The sequence below is a fragment of the Solanum stenotomum genome, chromosome 9, assembly GCF_019186545.1.
Source record: "Solanum stenotomum isolate F172 chromosome 9, ASM1918654v1, whole genome shotgun sequence".
NCBI lineage: Eukaryota > Viridiplantae > Streptophyta > Magnoliopsida > Solanales > Solanaceae > Solanum > Solanum stenotomum.
Window position 1 is genome coordinate 2,177,218 of NC_064290.1, and position 14,802 is coordinate 2,192,019.

The window sequence follows — 14,802 nt, forward strand, 5'->3', positions numbered from 1 at the left end:
ACTTTTTTTAATTAGTGAAAATTTTGATTTTGGTCACTAGGGAGGTTACTTATTACCCTACCATAAGTAGTGGTTAGTCCCCTTTTTATCATCTAGATATGTTAATATACTTTATTGTGAATCATTTGATTTCTTTTTGTGTTTACTTGTTTACTCCATATTTTTACTTTTTCTTAATAAAAATTTTGACTCAACTATTAAATACATTGATATTTGTTAGTTGTTATACTCTAAAGTCTAACCTAACATTTGGTGGTAGGGCCCCTTCTTTATGTATATTACATGGTAAGTATCATCCCTATGACTTATCTTCAACAAACACACAGTAAATATTCTAGTCTACATTATTTCTTGCAATTCCACTAACAACAATTTTTCAGCAAAAAAAATGGCTGATGAAGTTGTCCTTTTGGGTACATATGTGAGCATGTTTGCTGTGAGAGTAAAGATTGCCCTGGCTGACAAAGGGATCCAATATGAGTACAAAGAAGAGAACTTGGTGAACAAAAGTCCTTTACTCTTACAAATGAATCCAATTCACAAGAAAATCCCAGTGTTGATCCATAATGGAAAACCAATATGTGAGTCACTCATAATTGTTGAGTACATAGATGAAGTTTGGAAGGACAAATCACCTTTGTTGCCTAGTGATCCTTATAAGAAAGCTCAAGCTAGGTTTTGGGCAGATTATGTTGACAAAAAGGTATGAAACTATCATAAAATATGTTTGTCATCTTAGTATATCTAGTTTAGAACCTATAATTTGTAAGAGCCTGTTTTAGTCATAGGTGTGACTTTTATGCTTACGTAAATTTAGGTTGAGATGCAGCCTAGTGGTTGAGAATTCAGCGGAGACAAAAAACACTTGGTGATAATTTCCATCTGTCCTAGCCTTGGTAGACAGAGTTATCAGGTAACTCTTGTTGGTGGGGTGAAAGGTATCCCGTGGAATTAGTCGAGGTGCGCGAAAGCTGATCATAAAAAAATAAAAAACAATATTAGGTTGAGATAGATTTAGGTAGAGAGCTATAGCGGGGATTCATATAGTTGATTCCAACTTGTTTGAAATTGAGGCGTAGTGTAAGATTTATTTATTTATGAGCTAAATTTGATTGAAAAAGAGTAATCTTTTGTTTTGTTTTTGTGGGAGATCACAGATTTATGATGGTGGAAAGAAAATTTGGACAACAAAAGTGGAGGACCAAGAAGCAGCCAATAAAGAATTCATAGAGTGTTTGAAGGTGTTGGAAGGGGAATTGGGAGACAAGCCATACTTTGGTGGAGAAAGTTTTGGTTTTGTGGATTTGGCACTTATTCCTTACTACAGTTGGTTCCCTGCTTATGAAAAATTTGGCAAATTTAGTATTGAACCAGAGTGTCCTAAGTTTGTGGCATGGGCCAAGAGGTGTATGCAAAAGGAGAATGTCTCTAAGTATCTTTCTGATCCTGACAAAATCTATGATTTTGTTGTCATGTTGAGACAGAGGATGGGCATTGCCTAAAAAAGCCGGATCTAGAGCGGGTTCTGCAGGTTCAACTGAAGTTGTTGTTTCTAGTTCATACTATGTTTGCAAATAAATTCTCTTCCCCTATGCTCCTTTTTTGTTCTTTTGCACTCAGGGAGGAAGCCTGAAAAAGTTGTGTTTGTGTTGATGACTCTGTATGCTTTATGTAATAAGTTAAGTAATGACAGGTGATATTACTATATGTATACTTATGTTGCATATGTACAAGGATCGAGTCAGAAGCGAAGTCTTGGATCAACGGTAAATTATCTCTGTGTAACCTATTGGTAACAGGTTTGAGCGATGGAATCAACTATTGATGCTTGCTTTAGACTGCTTACACAAAATTCAACTGAACACACGAAATTCAAATAGAATCGACCCCAGACTGCTAGACATATTGAAACTTTAGACGATGCCAATGGGAAAAACTGATTACTTCTCATTTCAAAGAGGAAAATCCCCAGAATCATACCATACATATATGACAGAAAGTCAAGACTCAACCAAACAGATCTAAGAGTCTTTCATTACAATTAAAAGTAGAACTGACTTACATTATGACCAAACAAACATTTCAAATCTGAAACAACAACACAAGAAGGGCGAAGCGTCTTTATTAGCACAATCATGGTCCATATGTTTATTCAATTCCAAACTTGTGCCTAAGAGTCTTTACAAACTCAAGGACCTTATGTTGGTCAGGCAAAGACTTAGCCACACTGTCTCTCAGCATGCACCTTTTGGCCCAAGCCACAAACTTTGGACACTCAGCTTCTGTGCTGATGTTACCATAAGTCTCATAAGAATGAAACCAGCTGTAGAACCCAATCAGTGCAATATCAACAAAACCAAAGTTATCTCCTCCAAAGTAAGGCTTCTCTCCAAGTGCTCCCTCCAGCACTTTAAGGCATTCTATGAAATCTTTCTTAGCTGCCTCTTGCTCTTCTCCCTTTGTTGTCCATAGCTTCCTCCCAGAATCAAACAGCTGAAATTTTCAACAAACAAAAAGAGAATAGTTAGTAACAATTTTACTTTACCGTCTTAATTCTTTGTCAAGATCAATTGGAACGAAGGGACTATGAATTTACCTTCTTGTCAATGTAGTCAGCCCAAAACCTAGCTTGTGCTCTCTCATATGGATCTGAAGGGAGAAAAGGGGCTTTATCCTTCCAAACTTCGTCAATGTACTCAACTCCAATAATAGACTCACAGATTGGTTTTCCATTGTGAATCAAAACAGGGATTTTCTTGTGGATAGGATTCATCTGCAAAAGCAGAGGACTTTTGTTCCTCAAATCCTCGTCTTTGTACTCGTATTTTATCTCTTTTTCAGCAAGTGCAATCCTTAGCCTCATACCAAACATGCTAGGCCAAAAATCCAACAGAATCACCTCATCATTAGCCATTTTTGTTGTATGAACAAGTAAACAAGTGAAGAAAATAAAAGAAGAATTTTGCAGAATTGATAATGATACGATACAATATATATATATATATAGTGCATAGGATGTTCACAGAATTTTTGATCCAGCCAAAAATCGAGATTCGTGTCTAATGTATATGTCATTGCTTTCGTCACATGGATTGTGATAGAGTTTTGAAGCAATTAATAGAGTGCCTCCACTGTTACTTTTTATTTATTTCTTCGAAATCTTCGCATTTTGTCACTACATTCGTAAGAAGCATTTTTTACTAGAGACAAAATTTAGGACTCGTGTTTTATGTTTGGTCACGGGGAATTTTTTTTATAAAATTTAAAAATTGAAATTGAAAATTTGTAAAAGTGCTCCAAGTCTTGTTTTCCAACTCCATTTTTGTAAATTTCAGATAAAGTTTTCCATTTTCTTTCTTTGAAAAAAAGTATAATCAAACACGACTTTATTTTTAATTTCAATTTTATAAATTCTAAATTGAGAGAAATATTAAAAACACCTTTAAACTAGACGTGAATTATTAATTTTATTTTCGAACTATTGATAGTCTTAAAAACACCATTTCACTTTACCAACTGAACTTAAATACACCCCAATCTTGTAACATGAGTGAAATACGCCCCTAAATTCTCGTCAAGATTAGGGGTGTTTTCAACACTTCTCTCGACTTCTTATTAAGAGTCATACGCTCCTATAAAAGTTTGAAACTGCTTGTTTGTTATGTTGTGTGGCAGATTGAGGGTGATTGGGGTGTATCTAAGTTTGGTTAGTCAAGTAGAGTGATGTTTTTAATGCTATCAATAGTTTAAGGAAGAAACTAATAATTTGCATCAAGTTTAGGAATATTTTCAATACTTATCTCATTCTAAATATAATGAAAATATTGAAAATTTATGGTCAAGATAAAATAATTTTAAGGAATACCTCAAAATTATTATCCTTTATCCAATTAACCGAATGAGCTCAAAGTGAATACAACATGTGTACTTTACAACTCTGAACCAGAAACTAAGAACAACATGTGCAGCATCAGATACCCAACTCCTAACTTGTTTGAAATTGAGACGTAATTATGTTGCTAAACATTTGATGCTCACGAAAAGAGTGATTACTTCTCAATACAAAGAATAGAAGAACAGAAGCACCAATTTACACACAAGAATTACAAAAACATAACACTAAAATAATTGCCTGAGTCCTTTGTTACGGGTGTACATAGGTCGGTTTGATTTGATTTTTCATTAAAAAAAATCTAAACCAATTATGTCGGTTTATTAAATCTAAAAACCAAATCAAACCACATAAAGTCGGGTTTTTCGGTTTCAGCTTTAGTCTATTCTTTCTGTTTTTTTGGTTTTTTACAACTATACGGGGTAGGAAAAAGAGATCAAATATATTTTCACTTACATGTGCGATAAACTAAACTTTAAAAATGTTAAATGAATAGAAATCTTCGTACAAAATACTTTTATTGAAACATCAACGTTCATTATGTTAAATTAATAAGATTAAAGGTTATAATCAAACTGAATACAAAACAAAATATTTACAAAGTAAATTGTTAACTTCAAATTTGAAAAACTATAACAATATAATTGTAACTTCCGATCTTAATACAAAATAAAATATTTACAAGCCCAAATTTGAAATAATATATCTAAACATTGAAAACTATAAACTAACTTAAAATATATTAATAAAGGAGATTATAAATAATATTTTTTATCTATAAATAAAATAAAATCATATATATATATATTATGTGGTTTGGTTTGGGTTGGGTTTGGCTTTTTTTCTTTTAATACCAAACAAAACCAAGAGTGGTCGATTTTTTTTTCAATGCCAAACCAACCAAACCACATCAAATTTTTTTTTTTTTGGTTTGATTTGATTCGTCGATTCAATTTGACTTTACGATTTGGCTTGTACACCCCTAATTACAAGTAATAAACGGTGAGATGAGCCCTGCTCTTCGAAACAATTGGGAAACAGAGCTAACAAGAATCAAGAACAAATAAAATAATGGAACTGTCATCAGTTTATTATATGTTCCTCGTAGTATAGAGTAGAATGATACGGCCAATCTCAACTTGTTTAGAACTGAAGCATAATTATTTTGATAGTAGATGATGCTCATGAAAAAGTAATTACTTCTCATTACAAAGAGGAGAAGCCCCAGAATTACATACAAGAACTACAAAAGCGAACACTCAACAAGACACTAAAGTAAAGCAAGGTAGAAGAAAACTAACATTTCATATCTTGAAACAACAACTCAAGAAAGGCACAATGAAGTGCCTTTTTTCAATACATTATGATATGCATAATTGCATAAGCATATTTTTATTCAATTCCAAGCCTCTGCCTAACAGGTTTCACATACTCGAGAACCTTATGTTGGTCTGGCAATGACTTAGCCACACTGTCCCTCTGCATACACCTCTTGGCCCAAGCAAAAAACTTTGGGAACTCAGCCTCTGTGCTGAAGTTACCATAAGTCTCATAGGCACTAAACCAGCAGTAGAACCCAATCAGAGCAATATCCACAAAACCAAAGTTATCACCTCCAAAATAAGGCTTCTCTCCTAGTTCTCCCTCCAGCACTTTAAGGCATTCTATGAAATCTTTCTTAGCTGTCTCTTGCTCTTCTCCCTTTGTTGTCCACAGCTTCCTTGCAGGCCAATAAAACTGAAAAATTTCAACAAACGCAGAAAAAGAAACGGGTCATCACTTGTTGACACAAAACTAAAATAAAAGTCCTAGTCAGTTCATGGAAAATGGATCTTAGACACTAGCAAAACATAGCATACGAAGTGAGGATTAACCAATGCTACATAACAAGACATAATTCCAATTCTTCAATTAATGTGAAACTCTAACAACCCCGCGTAGGACTGAACATCTGAACGTAGCTTATGAAGTAAAGATTAACCAAGACTATATAATGAGATAAATTTCCATTTCATCAACCAAACGCAAAACTCTAACAAACCACACACCTCGAATTAAGCATCTGAAACAGGGGGAGTCCTAGCTTATGAAGTGAGGATAACCAGGCGTTTAGTCAAACACAACTCCAATTTTCAAATATCATTTTTCACCTTGGAAACAAATTTATTACTTTTTTTCAAATTTCACAATAAAACATAACCAAACGACAACGAGACTATTTCATTTCTACAACTAATGCGAAACTCTAATACGCCACACGCCCAAGACTGAACATTCGGAGCACGAATAGTATAGTAAAAGGGCCCACATTGGGTGTACCACAAAAAAACAGTCAATCTCATTAGGTCACCATTGACAAAGACAATTAAGAAAACAACATTTCACTCTCAACCAATCAATGTGAAACTACTCAAATAATACAACACATAACAACAATGCTTCAATCCCAAATTAGTACCGAATCGACTAAATAAACCTAATTCGTGAATCGAAAAGGCGGAAAAAATGAATTTACCTTCTTGTCAATGTAGTCAGCCCAAAACCTAGCTTGTGCCCTCTCATAAGGATCAGAAGGGAGCAAAGGGGCTTTGTCCTTCCAAACTTCGTCAATGTACTCGACTCCAATAATAGACTCACAGATGGGTTTTCCATTATGAATCAAAACTGGGATTTTCTTGTGAATAGGATTCATCTGCAAAAGCAGAGGGCTTTTGTTCTTCAAATCCTCTTCTCTGTACTCATATTTAACCTCTTTTTCAGCAAGTGCAATCCTCACCCTCAACCCAAACATGCTAGGCCAGAAATCCAACACAATCACCTCATCGTTAGCCATTTTTGATGTAAGAAAATTTTCAATTTTCCCCAAAATTGCAACTACTGATTTGATAAATGTACATACACAACCCTATATATATAGCACTTGGAGATTCGTTTGTAGCTCTCCAAATGTTTTTTTTTACTAAAAACAAATTTACTCCCTCCATTCCATATTAAGTTAATTTTAGAGGCAATTTCCATTTTTTAAATTAATTTAATTGTTTAGTTTTCAAGATTACTTTTAGAGTGTTTTTCCAATTTTACCTTTCCTTAGTTAGTATTGGAATTAGTGATTAATTAATATTTAGTTATTTTAATCATAAATTTGACAATAATTAATAAGGATAAAAATAAAAAACTAGGTTCAATTTATCTCTTAACCTATTTTTCTTAAAGGGTGTGAAACACCTCCAAAATTAACTTAATATGGAATGAAGGGAGTACTATTAGAGTCAAACATAGTAACTTTGATTGACTAACAATTTATGATGTATTTTTCATTATATTGATATGTAAAAAATTGAAATGTATAGTATTTTTTATATAATTTTTGAATATCTAATTTTTTTATTTAAAATATCAAATTAATGTAATCTAACTTAACTTTGAAAATTAGTGAAATTGACCTTCGAAAAACGCAACATGACAATTAAAAGTAGGCAAAGAAAATAATATAATATGGAAAGGATTTTTGAAACACAAATCACGTTTTTCGCTCCATTTTATATTACTTGACACGCGTTATTAGTGATGTTTTGAAATTCTAAATTTGACAAATATTTTATGTAGATATTTAATACAAAGAATAATATGAAAAAAATAATACAACACTCTTAATTTGTTGAAATTAATAAGTAAAATGAAATATTTATTATTGATATACTAGTCAAGTAAAATAAAACAGATCAAGTGATAAATAAAATCTAGTGATATTTTTGAATAGACACTTGTTTGTTATATGGGATCCCTTGTTATATTGTAGTAGTAATATTTAAGGCTTGTTAAGTCATGAGCATTATTCCCATTTTTTTTTGGGGGGGAGGGGTGGGGAGGGATAATTTTCACTTTATTTTTGGTCGAAATTGGATTAGAAAGTTTAAAAAGTGCTTCAAATCTTGGCTTCCAATCATTTTCATAAATTCCAAAGGTCCCAATTCCAAATAAAGGGTTTTTTTTTCTTTCAAAAAGTATAATCAAATATAACTTCTCTAATTTAACTTAGTGAAAAGTACTATTTGAATTTTCTTTGATATCAACAATTCCGAATGACACTTTTATCATAGATAACATTAATTGAAATAAGGTATTCAAATATTCATAGGTTGAGTTTACGTGTTCAAGTGAATATGTGGACTAGTTTAGAGGGCATTTATGTATTACAACTTTAAAATATACATAATGGATTATTTTGATATTTTCACAAAAAGCAATGCTGAGTTAACTTAGTGAAGATGGCTAGGTTGAAGCTATAATCCTTGATTCTCAACTATATATCCACAACACTACACAAAAGGCAATCTATTGGATATTGTGGTAACGTAGATGGTTTATATAAGTTTAGATCTCTAATCTAGAAAAAATATAAATCTTTCTCAAAGTTTTAAAATTTGAAAAGATATATTTGAATCGAAGTCCAAAATAAACAAATCGATCTATTTATTCTAGTGTAGCTCCGAAATCTTTAAATTTTAGATATTTTATGTAGATATTTAATACAAAGAATAGTATGAACTGTTGGTCTAATTTAACCTCAAAAGTTAACTCATCAAGTCATCATAATTGACCAAGTTTATAAGTAAACAACATTTCACTCCAATAATACAACACAAAACAACAATGATTCCTTGTTCAAATTGGCTAAAGAATCCTAGCTAGTTAATGAACAAAAAAGGAGGAAAGGTTATAAATTTACCTTCTTGTTAATGTAATCAGCCCAAAACCTAGCTTGTGCTCTCTCATAAGGATCAGAAGGGAGCAAAGGGATTTGGTCCTTCCAAACTTCCTCAATATACTCAACTCCAATAATAGACTCACATATTGGTTTTCCATTGTGAATAAATACTGGAACTTTCTTGTGTATAGGATTCATCTCTAAAAGCAAATGACTTTTTTTCCACAAATCTCCTTCTTTGTACTCATATTTAACCTCTTTTTCAGCAAGTGCAATCCTTAGCCTCATACCAAACATGCTAGGCCAAAAATCCAACAAAATCACCTCATCATTAACCATTTTTGTGCTGCATGAAAGGCAAGTGAGAAGAAGAAACAGCAAGTTTAATATTTTTTCACAATTGCAACTGATTTGTTAGTTATACATACACATCCTACATATATAGTGTTGTGGAGTTTTTGTGTATTATTAATAGCATTGTGTCATCCATTGGGGTGTTTAACTATTAATTTTGTAACTAAGTAAATTTAATTTAAATATTTAAATTACGATTTGTTTCGATTATGACTCAACTTAAATAAGTTAATTACTTAAAATATGTACGCATTAGGCTTAACAAGTCAGAAAAATCTCATGACTTTACAAATGAGGTTGATATGCATAATTAAAGGAGATTAAGATAATATATTTTATGTGGTTATTAACTTAATTATCTAAGTAGACGTTCACAAAAGAATTCATGAATTTGAGTTGAAAGTGTCTAATAAGAATTCTTTATCATACGTTCAAGTGCTCAATTGGAACATATTGTAATTCTATTGTTTAAATGAAATGTACTAACAAGTTTTTTAAGAAATAGTGGATGTATTAAACCTTTTTTACTTTGTCCTCATTTATTTGACATTATTTTATTCTTAGTCGTCGATCTCATTTTATCTTTAATGAAATTATTCATAGTTATACAAATATCTGAGTGATTTATGTTGGGTATGTAGCAAGAGTTAATGGGAAATTGAGGGAAGATGAAAGAGGAACTTGGAAAAAGTTGGGAACTTGAAGAGTTGAGAACTTGAAAAGTCCTCTTATGCTTTATTGAAAAGACATTTGTCCCTCATCGGTGGTGGAAAGAAAAATAGAAAAGTTTAAATATAGAAACACTCCTATTAATTGTTAAAAGGGTTGGAAAGAGGGACCCCCCTCGCGCCGTCGTCGTCGTCGCTCGGCTTCGGCTTTGGCTTTGGCTTTGGCTTTGGATTTGGAAAAATGATTAAATATAGAAACACTCCTATTAATTGTTAAAAGGGTTGGAAAGAGGGACCCCCCTCGCGCCGTCGTCGTCGTCGCTCGCTCGGCTTTGGCTTTGGATTTGGAAAAATGATCGATCGAGAGATTATTTTTTGGACAAAGTTTGTTTTAATTATTTTAGGTAATTAATTATTTAATTAATTAAATTAAATGGCCAACGTTTTAATTAGTTAATTAATCGATTCATTTAATTAGTTAATTAACCCGACCCGACTCGGATCCACGCGCGATCCGTTTTATTTAAATCTTTCCCGTTTTATTTAAATTTCCCGCAGTGACTGTTCTGAAAGGTTGCAACTTTCAGAAACAGCCATGACCATTTGAAAGGTTGCAAACTTTCATGAATGGTCGTGTGGATTCTGAAAGGATTGCAACCTTTCGAAACCAGTTCCTCTTGCCTATAAATACATTGATTCTTCAGATTTATTCATTACGAATTTTTCTGATTTCTTCTTCTTCTTCTGCACAAAATTTCTTCATGTACTTTACTGCTATTGAGTGGTTCGCTGACACCAGAGTTTTGGGTATCAATACACTGGTGATTGAGATCATTCTATCCTGGGAGGACATATTCCAAATCAAACCTCGGATACTAGAGGGGAATAATTTCCTTAAGGGGACACTGTGCATTCAGTGGGCTTGATCTTTTTCTGATTTTATTTTTCCAGATTGTGGTACGTTTTTTTTACAGATTTTAGTTTTGTCAATTAATTTCTGTTCATCTATTCTTACTGGTTTATTAAACTTTGGTTACTTCGTGTTTCTGCAAAGTTTATTGAAATCAGTAATTCTGATTTTTTATACACAGATTGATAACATTCTTAAGGAAATTATTTTATACTTTTTAATTTGTGTTTCTGGTGGAGTGAAAAACCTTCGTGGTTTTATACTCATGTTAAGTTTGCAACTTAAGTTATTGCTTATTGAGTCATTTGTATCAATTTCTGTTTGTTACAGATTCTGAAATGGCTAATGACAATGTTACGGTGGCTATTGCTGCACCAACCCGAACTGCTGTACCACCAGCAGAGAAATCGGGAAAATTCTCTGGTGTGAAATTCAAAGGATGGCAGCAACGGGTATTTTTCTGGCTTACCACTCTTGGTCTGCAAAAATTTACCAATGAAGTAACTCCAGTGCCTTCTGCTGAAATGCCAGACAGAGAAAAATTCATGATTATTGAAGCATGGAAACAGGCAGACTTCCTATGTAAAGGCTACATTTTAAGTGCGTTAGAGGATGACTTATATAATGTCTATAGTGCAATGACAACTTCGAAAGAATTGTGGGATGCACTTGAGAAGAAACATAAGACAGAAGATGCATGCTTGAAAAAGTTTGTGGTCGCAAAGTTTTTAGACTATAAAATGTCAGATAGTAAAACTGTTGGATCACAAGTGCAGGAACTTCAACTTATTTTCCATGATCTGATTGCTGAAGATATGGTAGTAAATGAAACGTTTCAAGTGGCTGCAATGATCGAGAAGTTACCTCCTTCGTGGAATGACTTCAAGAATTATTTAAAGCACAAACGTAAGGAAATGAAGCTTGAAGATCTTGTGATTCGGCTCAGGATTGAGAAAGATAACAAAACCGCCGAAAAGAAGTCTCGTAAGAGTTCGACAGTAATTGGAGTTAATATTGTTGAAGAAGCTCCTACAAAAGACAAGAAGAGAAAGAAGTCCAACGGACAGAAGTTAGAACAGGCCAAGAAAAAGTTCAAGGGCAACTGTTACAATTGTGGTAAGGCTGGTCACAAGTCTTCTGACTGTCGTGCTCCAAGAAAGGACAAAGACAAAGACAAAGGCAAAGGCAAAAGCCAAGCAAACATCGTGGAAGAGATGGAAGATGCAGATGACCTGTGTGCAATGATCTCAGAGTGCAACTTAGTTGGAAATCCCAAGGAGTGGTTTCTCGACTCAGGTGCCACTCGACATATTTGCTCTGCGAAAGAAGCCTTTGCAACATACACTCCTGCTGAGGTTGATGAAGATTTGTTCATGGGAAACACAGCAACAGCAAGGATTGCAGGAACTGGGAAAGTAATGTTGAAGATGACATCCGGCAAGGTGTTGACTCTGAACAACGTTCTGCACGTTCCTACTATTAGGAAGAATTTAGTTTCTGCTGCACTGCTCGTTAAAAACGGGTTCAAGTGTGTCCTAGTTAGTGACAAAGCTGTAATAAGTAAGAATGAGATGTTCTTAGGAAAAGGCTACCTCACTGAGGGCCTCTTCAAACTGAATGTAATGGTTGTTGACAGTATTAATAAGAATTCTGCTTCTGTTTACTTATTGGAGTCAAATGATTTATGGCATGCCCGTTTGGGACATGTAAATTACAAAGCCTTGCGGAAATTGGTTACTTTAGAAGTATTGCCTGATTTTAAATGCGATAAATCGAAATGCGAAATTTGTGTGGAAAGTAAGTTTGTTAAACATCCTTATAAGTCTGTTGAAAGAAATTCAAAACCTTTAGACTTAATTCACACAGATATATGTGATATGAAGTCGACACCATCTCGTGGTGGGAAAAAGTATTTTATAACTTTTATTGACGATTGCACTCGATTTTGTTATGTATACTTGCTTAATAGTAAGGATGAAGCAATTGATGCATTTAAGCAATACAAAAATGAAGTGGAAAATCAATTGAATCTAAAGATAAAAATGATTCGAAGTGATAGGGGTGGAGAATACGAATCTCCTTTTGCTGAGATATGTTTGGAATATGGTATTATACATCAAACTACTGCACCCTATACACCGCAGTCAAATGGATTGGCTGAACGGAAGAACAGAACATTAAAGGAAATGATGAATGCCTTAATAATCAGTTCTGGTTCACCAAGAAATCTATGGGGAGAAGCCATCCTTACGGCTAACAAGATACTCAATAGGGTACCCCGTAGCAAAACGCAATCAATTCCATATGAGTTATGGAAAGGAAGGAAACCCAACTTGAAATATTTCAAAGTGTGGGGGTGTCTTGCCAAGGTAGAAGTTCCTTTACCTAAGAGGGTGAAAATTGGACCCAAAACAGTGGATTGTGTATTTATTGGATATGCTGTGAACAGTAAGGCCTGCCGGTTTTTGGTTCACAAATCTGATAATCCTGAAATTCATGTGAATACGGTAATTGAGTCAGATAACGCTGAGTTCTTTGAACACATTTATCCGTATAAAACTGAATGTGAGTCGACAAGTGAAAGATCTAAACGACCACGGGAAGAATCAAAGGAAAATGCACAACCTAATGAAGATCCTAGGCGTAGTACTCGCCAACGGAAATCCACTTCTTTCGGACCAGATTTTGTGGCATTTTTGCTTGAAAATGAGCCTCCAACATTTAAAGCAGCTATGTCGTCATCTGAGTCAATCTATTGGAAAGAAGCTGTCAATAGTGAGATCGAATCAATTTTAAGTAATCATACTTGGGAATTGGCTGATCTTCCTCCAGGAAATAAACCTTTAGGATCAAAGTGGATCTTTAAAAGGAAAATGAAAGCCGATGGGACTATTGACAAATATAAGGCTAGACTTGTAGTCAAAGGATATAGACAAAAGGAAGGTCTGGACTACTTTGATACATACTCTCCAGTAACAAGGATAACATCAATTAGAATGTTAATAGCACTAGCGGCAGTGCATGATCTTAAAATCCACCAAATGGATGTAAAGACAGCCTTCTTAAATGGAGAGTTGGAGGAAGAAATTTACATGGAACAACCTGAAGGGTTTGTGGTTCCTGGTAAAGAAGAGAAAGTGTGCAGACTTGTGAAGTCGCTTTATGGACTCAAGCAAGCACCCAAACAATGGCATGCTAAATTTGATCAAACAATGTTGACAAATGGATTCAAGATTAACGAATGTGATAAGTGTGTTTACATTAAAAACGTTCCGAATCATGAAGTCATTGTTTGTTTGTATGTTGATGACATGTTAATAATGAGTAAAGATATTGACAATATAAATGCTACTAAGCGCATGCTGTCCAGCAAGTTCGATATGAAGGACTTAGGAGTTGCTGATTTGATCTTAGGGATCAGGATTCTCAAAACTCCTCAGGGACTAGCATTATCTCAATCTCATTATATTGAAAAAGTATTGGATAAGTTCAAGTACTTGAATTTCAATGTTGTCAAAACTCCAATTGATTTAAGCTTTACATTTCAAAAGAATGTAGGCGAAAGTGACTCTCAAGTGGAATATGCCAGAGTGTTGGGAAGTTTGATGTATATTATGAATTGTACGCGACCAGATATAGCATGTGCTATTAGCAAACTGAGTCGGTTCACTAGTAATCCGAATCAAACTCACTGGATGGCAATGAAACGTGTGTTGGGTTATTTGAAGCATACACAACACTATGCTTTGCATTATAATAAATATCCTGCCGTTATTGAAGGATATAGTGATGCAAATTGGATCACCGGGTCAAATGAAGTAAAATCCACAAGTGGTTATGTGTTTACACTTGGTGGAGGAGCAGTCTCTTGGAAATCATCCAAACAGACATGTATCGCTCGCTCTACAATGGAATCTGAATTCATTGCCTTAGATAAGGCCGGTGAAGAAGCTGAATGGCTCCGGAATTTCTTAGAGGATATTCCATTCTGGCCCAAACCTGTGGGACCTATTTGCATACATTGTGATAGTCAAGCAGCAATAGGTAGGGCAGGGAGCGTTATGTACAACGGGAAGTCTCGTCATATACGACGGAGACATAATACCGTAAGACAACTCCTCTCTAGTGGAATTATCACAGTTGACTATGTGAAGTCAAGCGATAATGTGTCAGATCCACTAACGAAAGGCCTAGTGAGAGAGGCAGTTGAAAGATCATCTAAGGGAATGGGTTTACGGCTTAGGACAAGTCAGCATGGCGGTAACTCTAT

The 14,802-nt window shown here is 34.2% G+C and overlaps 2 protein-coding genes across 19 annotated transcripts in view; one reads left to right on the plus strand and one right to left on the minus strand.

The window, feature by feature from the left end:
- Nucleotides 1-305: 305 nt before the first annotated feature.
- On the plus strand, nucleotides 306-1,542 carry LOC125877758 (probable glutathione S-transferase). The gene is made up of 2 exons (XM_049559022.1): nucleotides 306-703; nucleotides 1,158-1,542. Exons 1-2 carry the CDS (start codon nucleotides 389-391, stop codon nucleotides 1,500-1,502), a joined length of 660 nt encoding a protein of 219 aa, XP_049414979.1. The 5' UTR covers nucleotides 306-388; the 3' UTR covers nucleotides 1,503-1,542.
- A 385-nt stretch (nucleotides 1,543-1,927) lies between these two features.
- Nucleotides 1,928-14,802, minus strand: part of LOC125877754 (probable glutathione S-transferase) — a 54,741-nt gene continuing 41,866 nt past the window's right edge. For 2 of the 18 annotated variants that reach the window (XM_049559009.1, XM_049559016.1), the window contains exons 2-5: nucleotides 8,856-8,924; nucleotides 6,408-6,641; nucleotides 5,382-5,629; nucleotides 1,928-2,245 (exon numbers count right to left, since the gene is read on the minus strand). In XM_049559009.1, the coding sequence (XP_049414966.1) occupies nucleotides 2,149-2,245; nucleotides 5,382-5,629; nucleotides 6,408-6,641; nucleotides 8,856-8,924 (648 nt within the window). In that variant the 3' untranslated portion in view covers nucleotides 1,928-2,148. Of the gene's footprint in view, nucleotides 2,494-2,596; nucleotides 2,900-5,332; nucleotides 5,630-6,407; nucleotides 6,642-6,710; nucleotides 6,734-8,621; nucleotides 8,696-8,855; nucleotides 8,925-14,802 lie in introns of those variants that run through there. The other 16 variants (XM_049559007.1, XM_049558993.1, XM_049559013.1 and 13 more) reach the window with 14 other exon arrangements.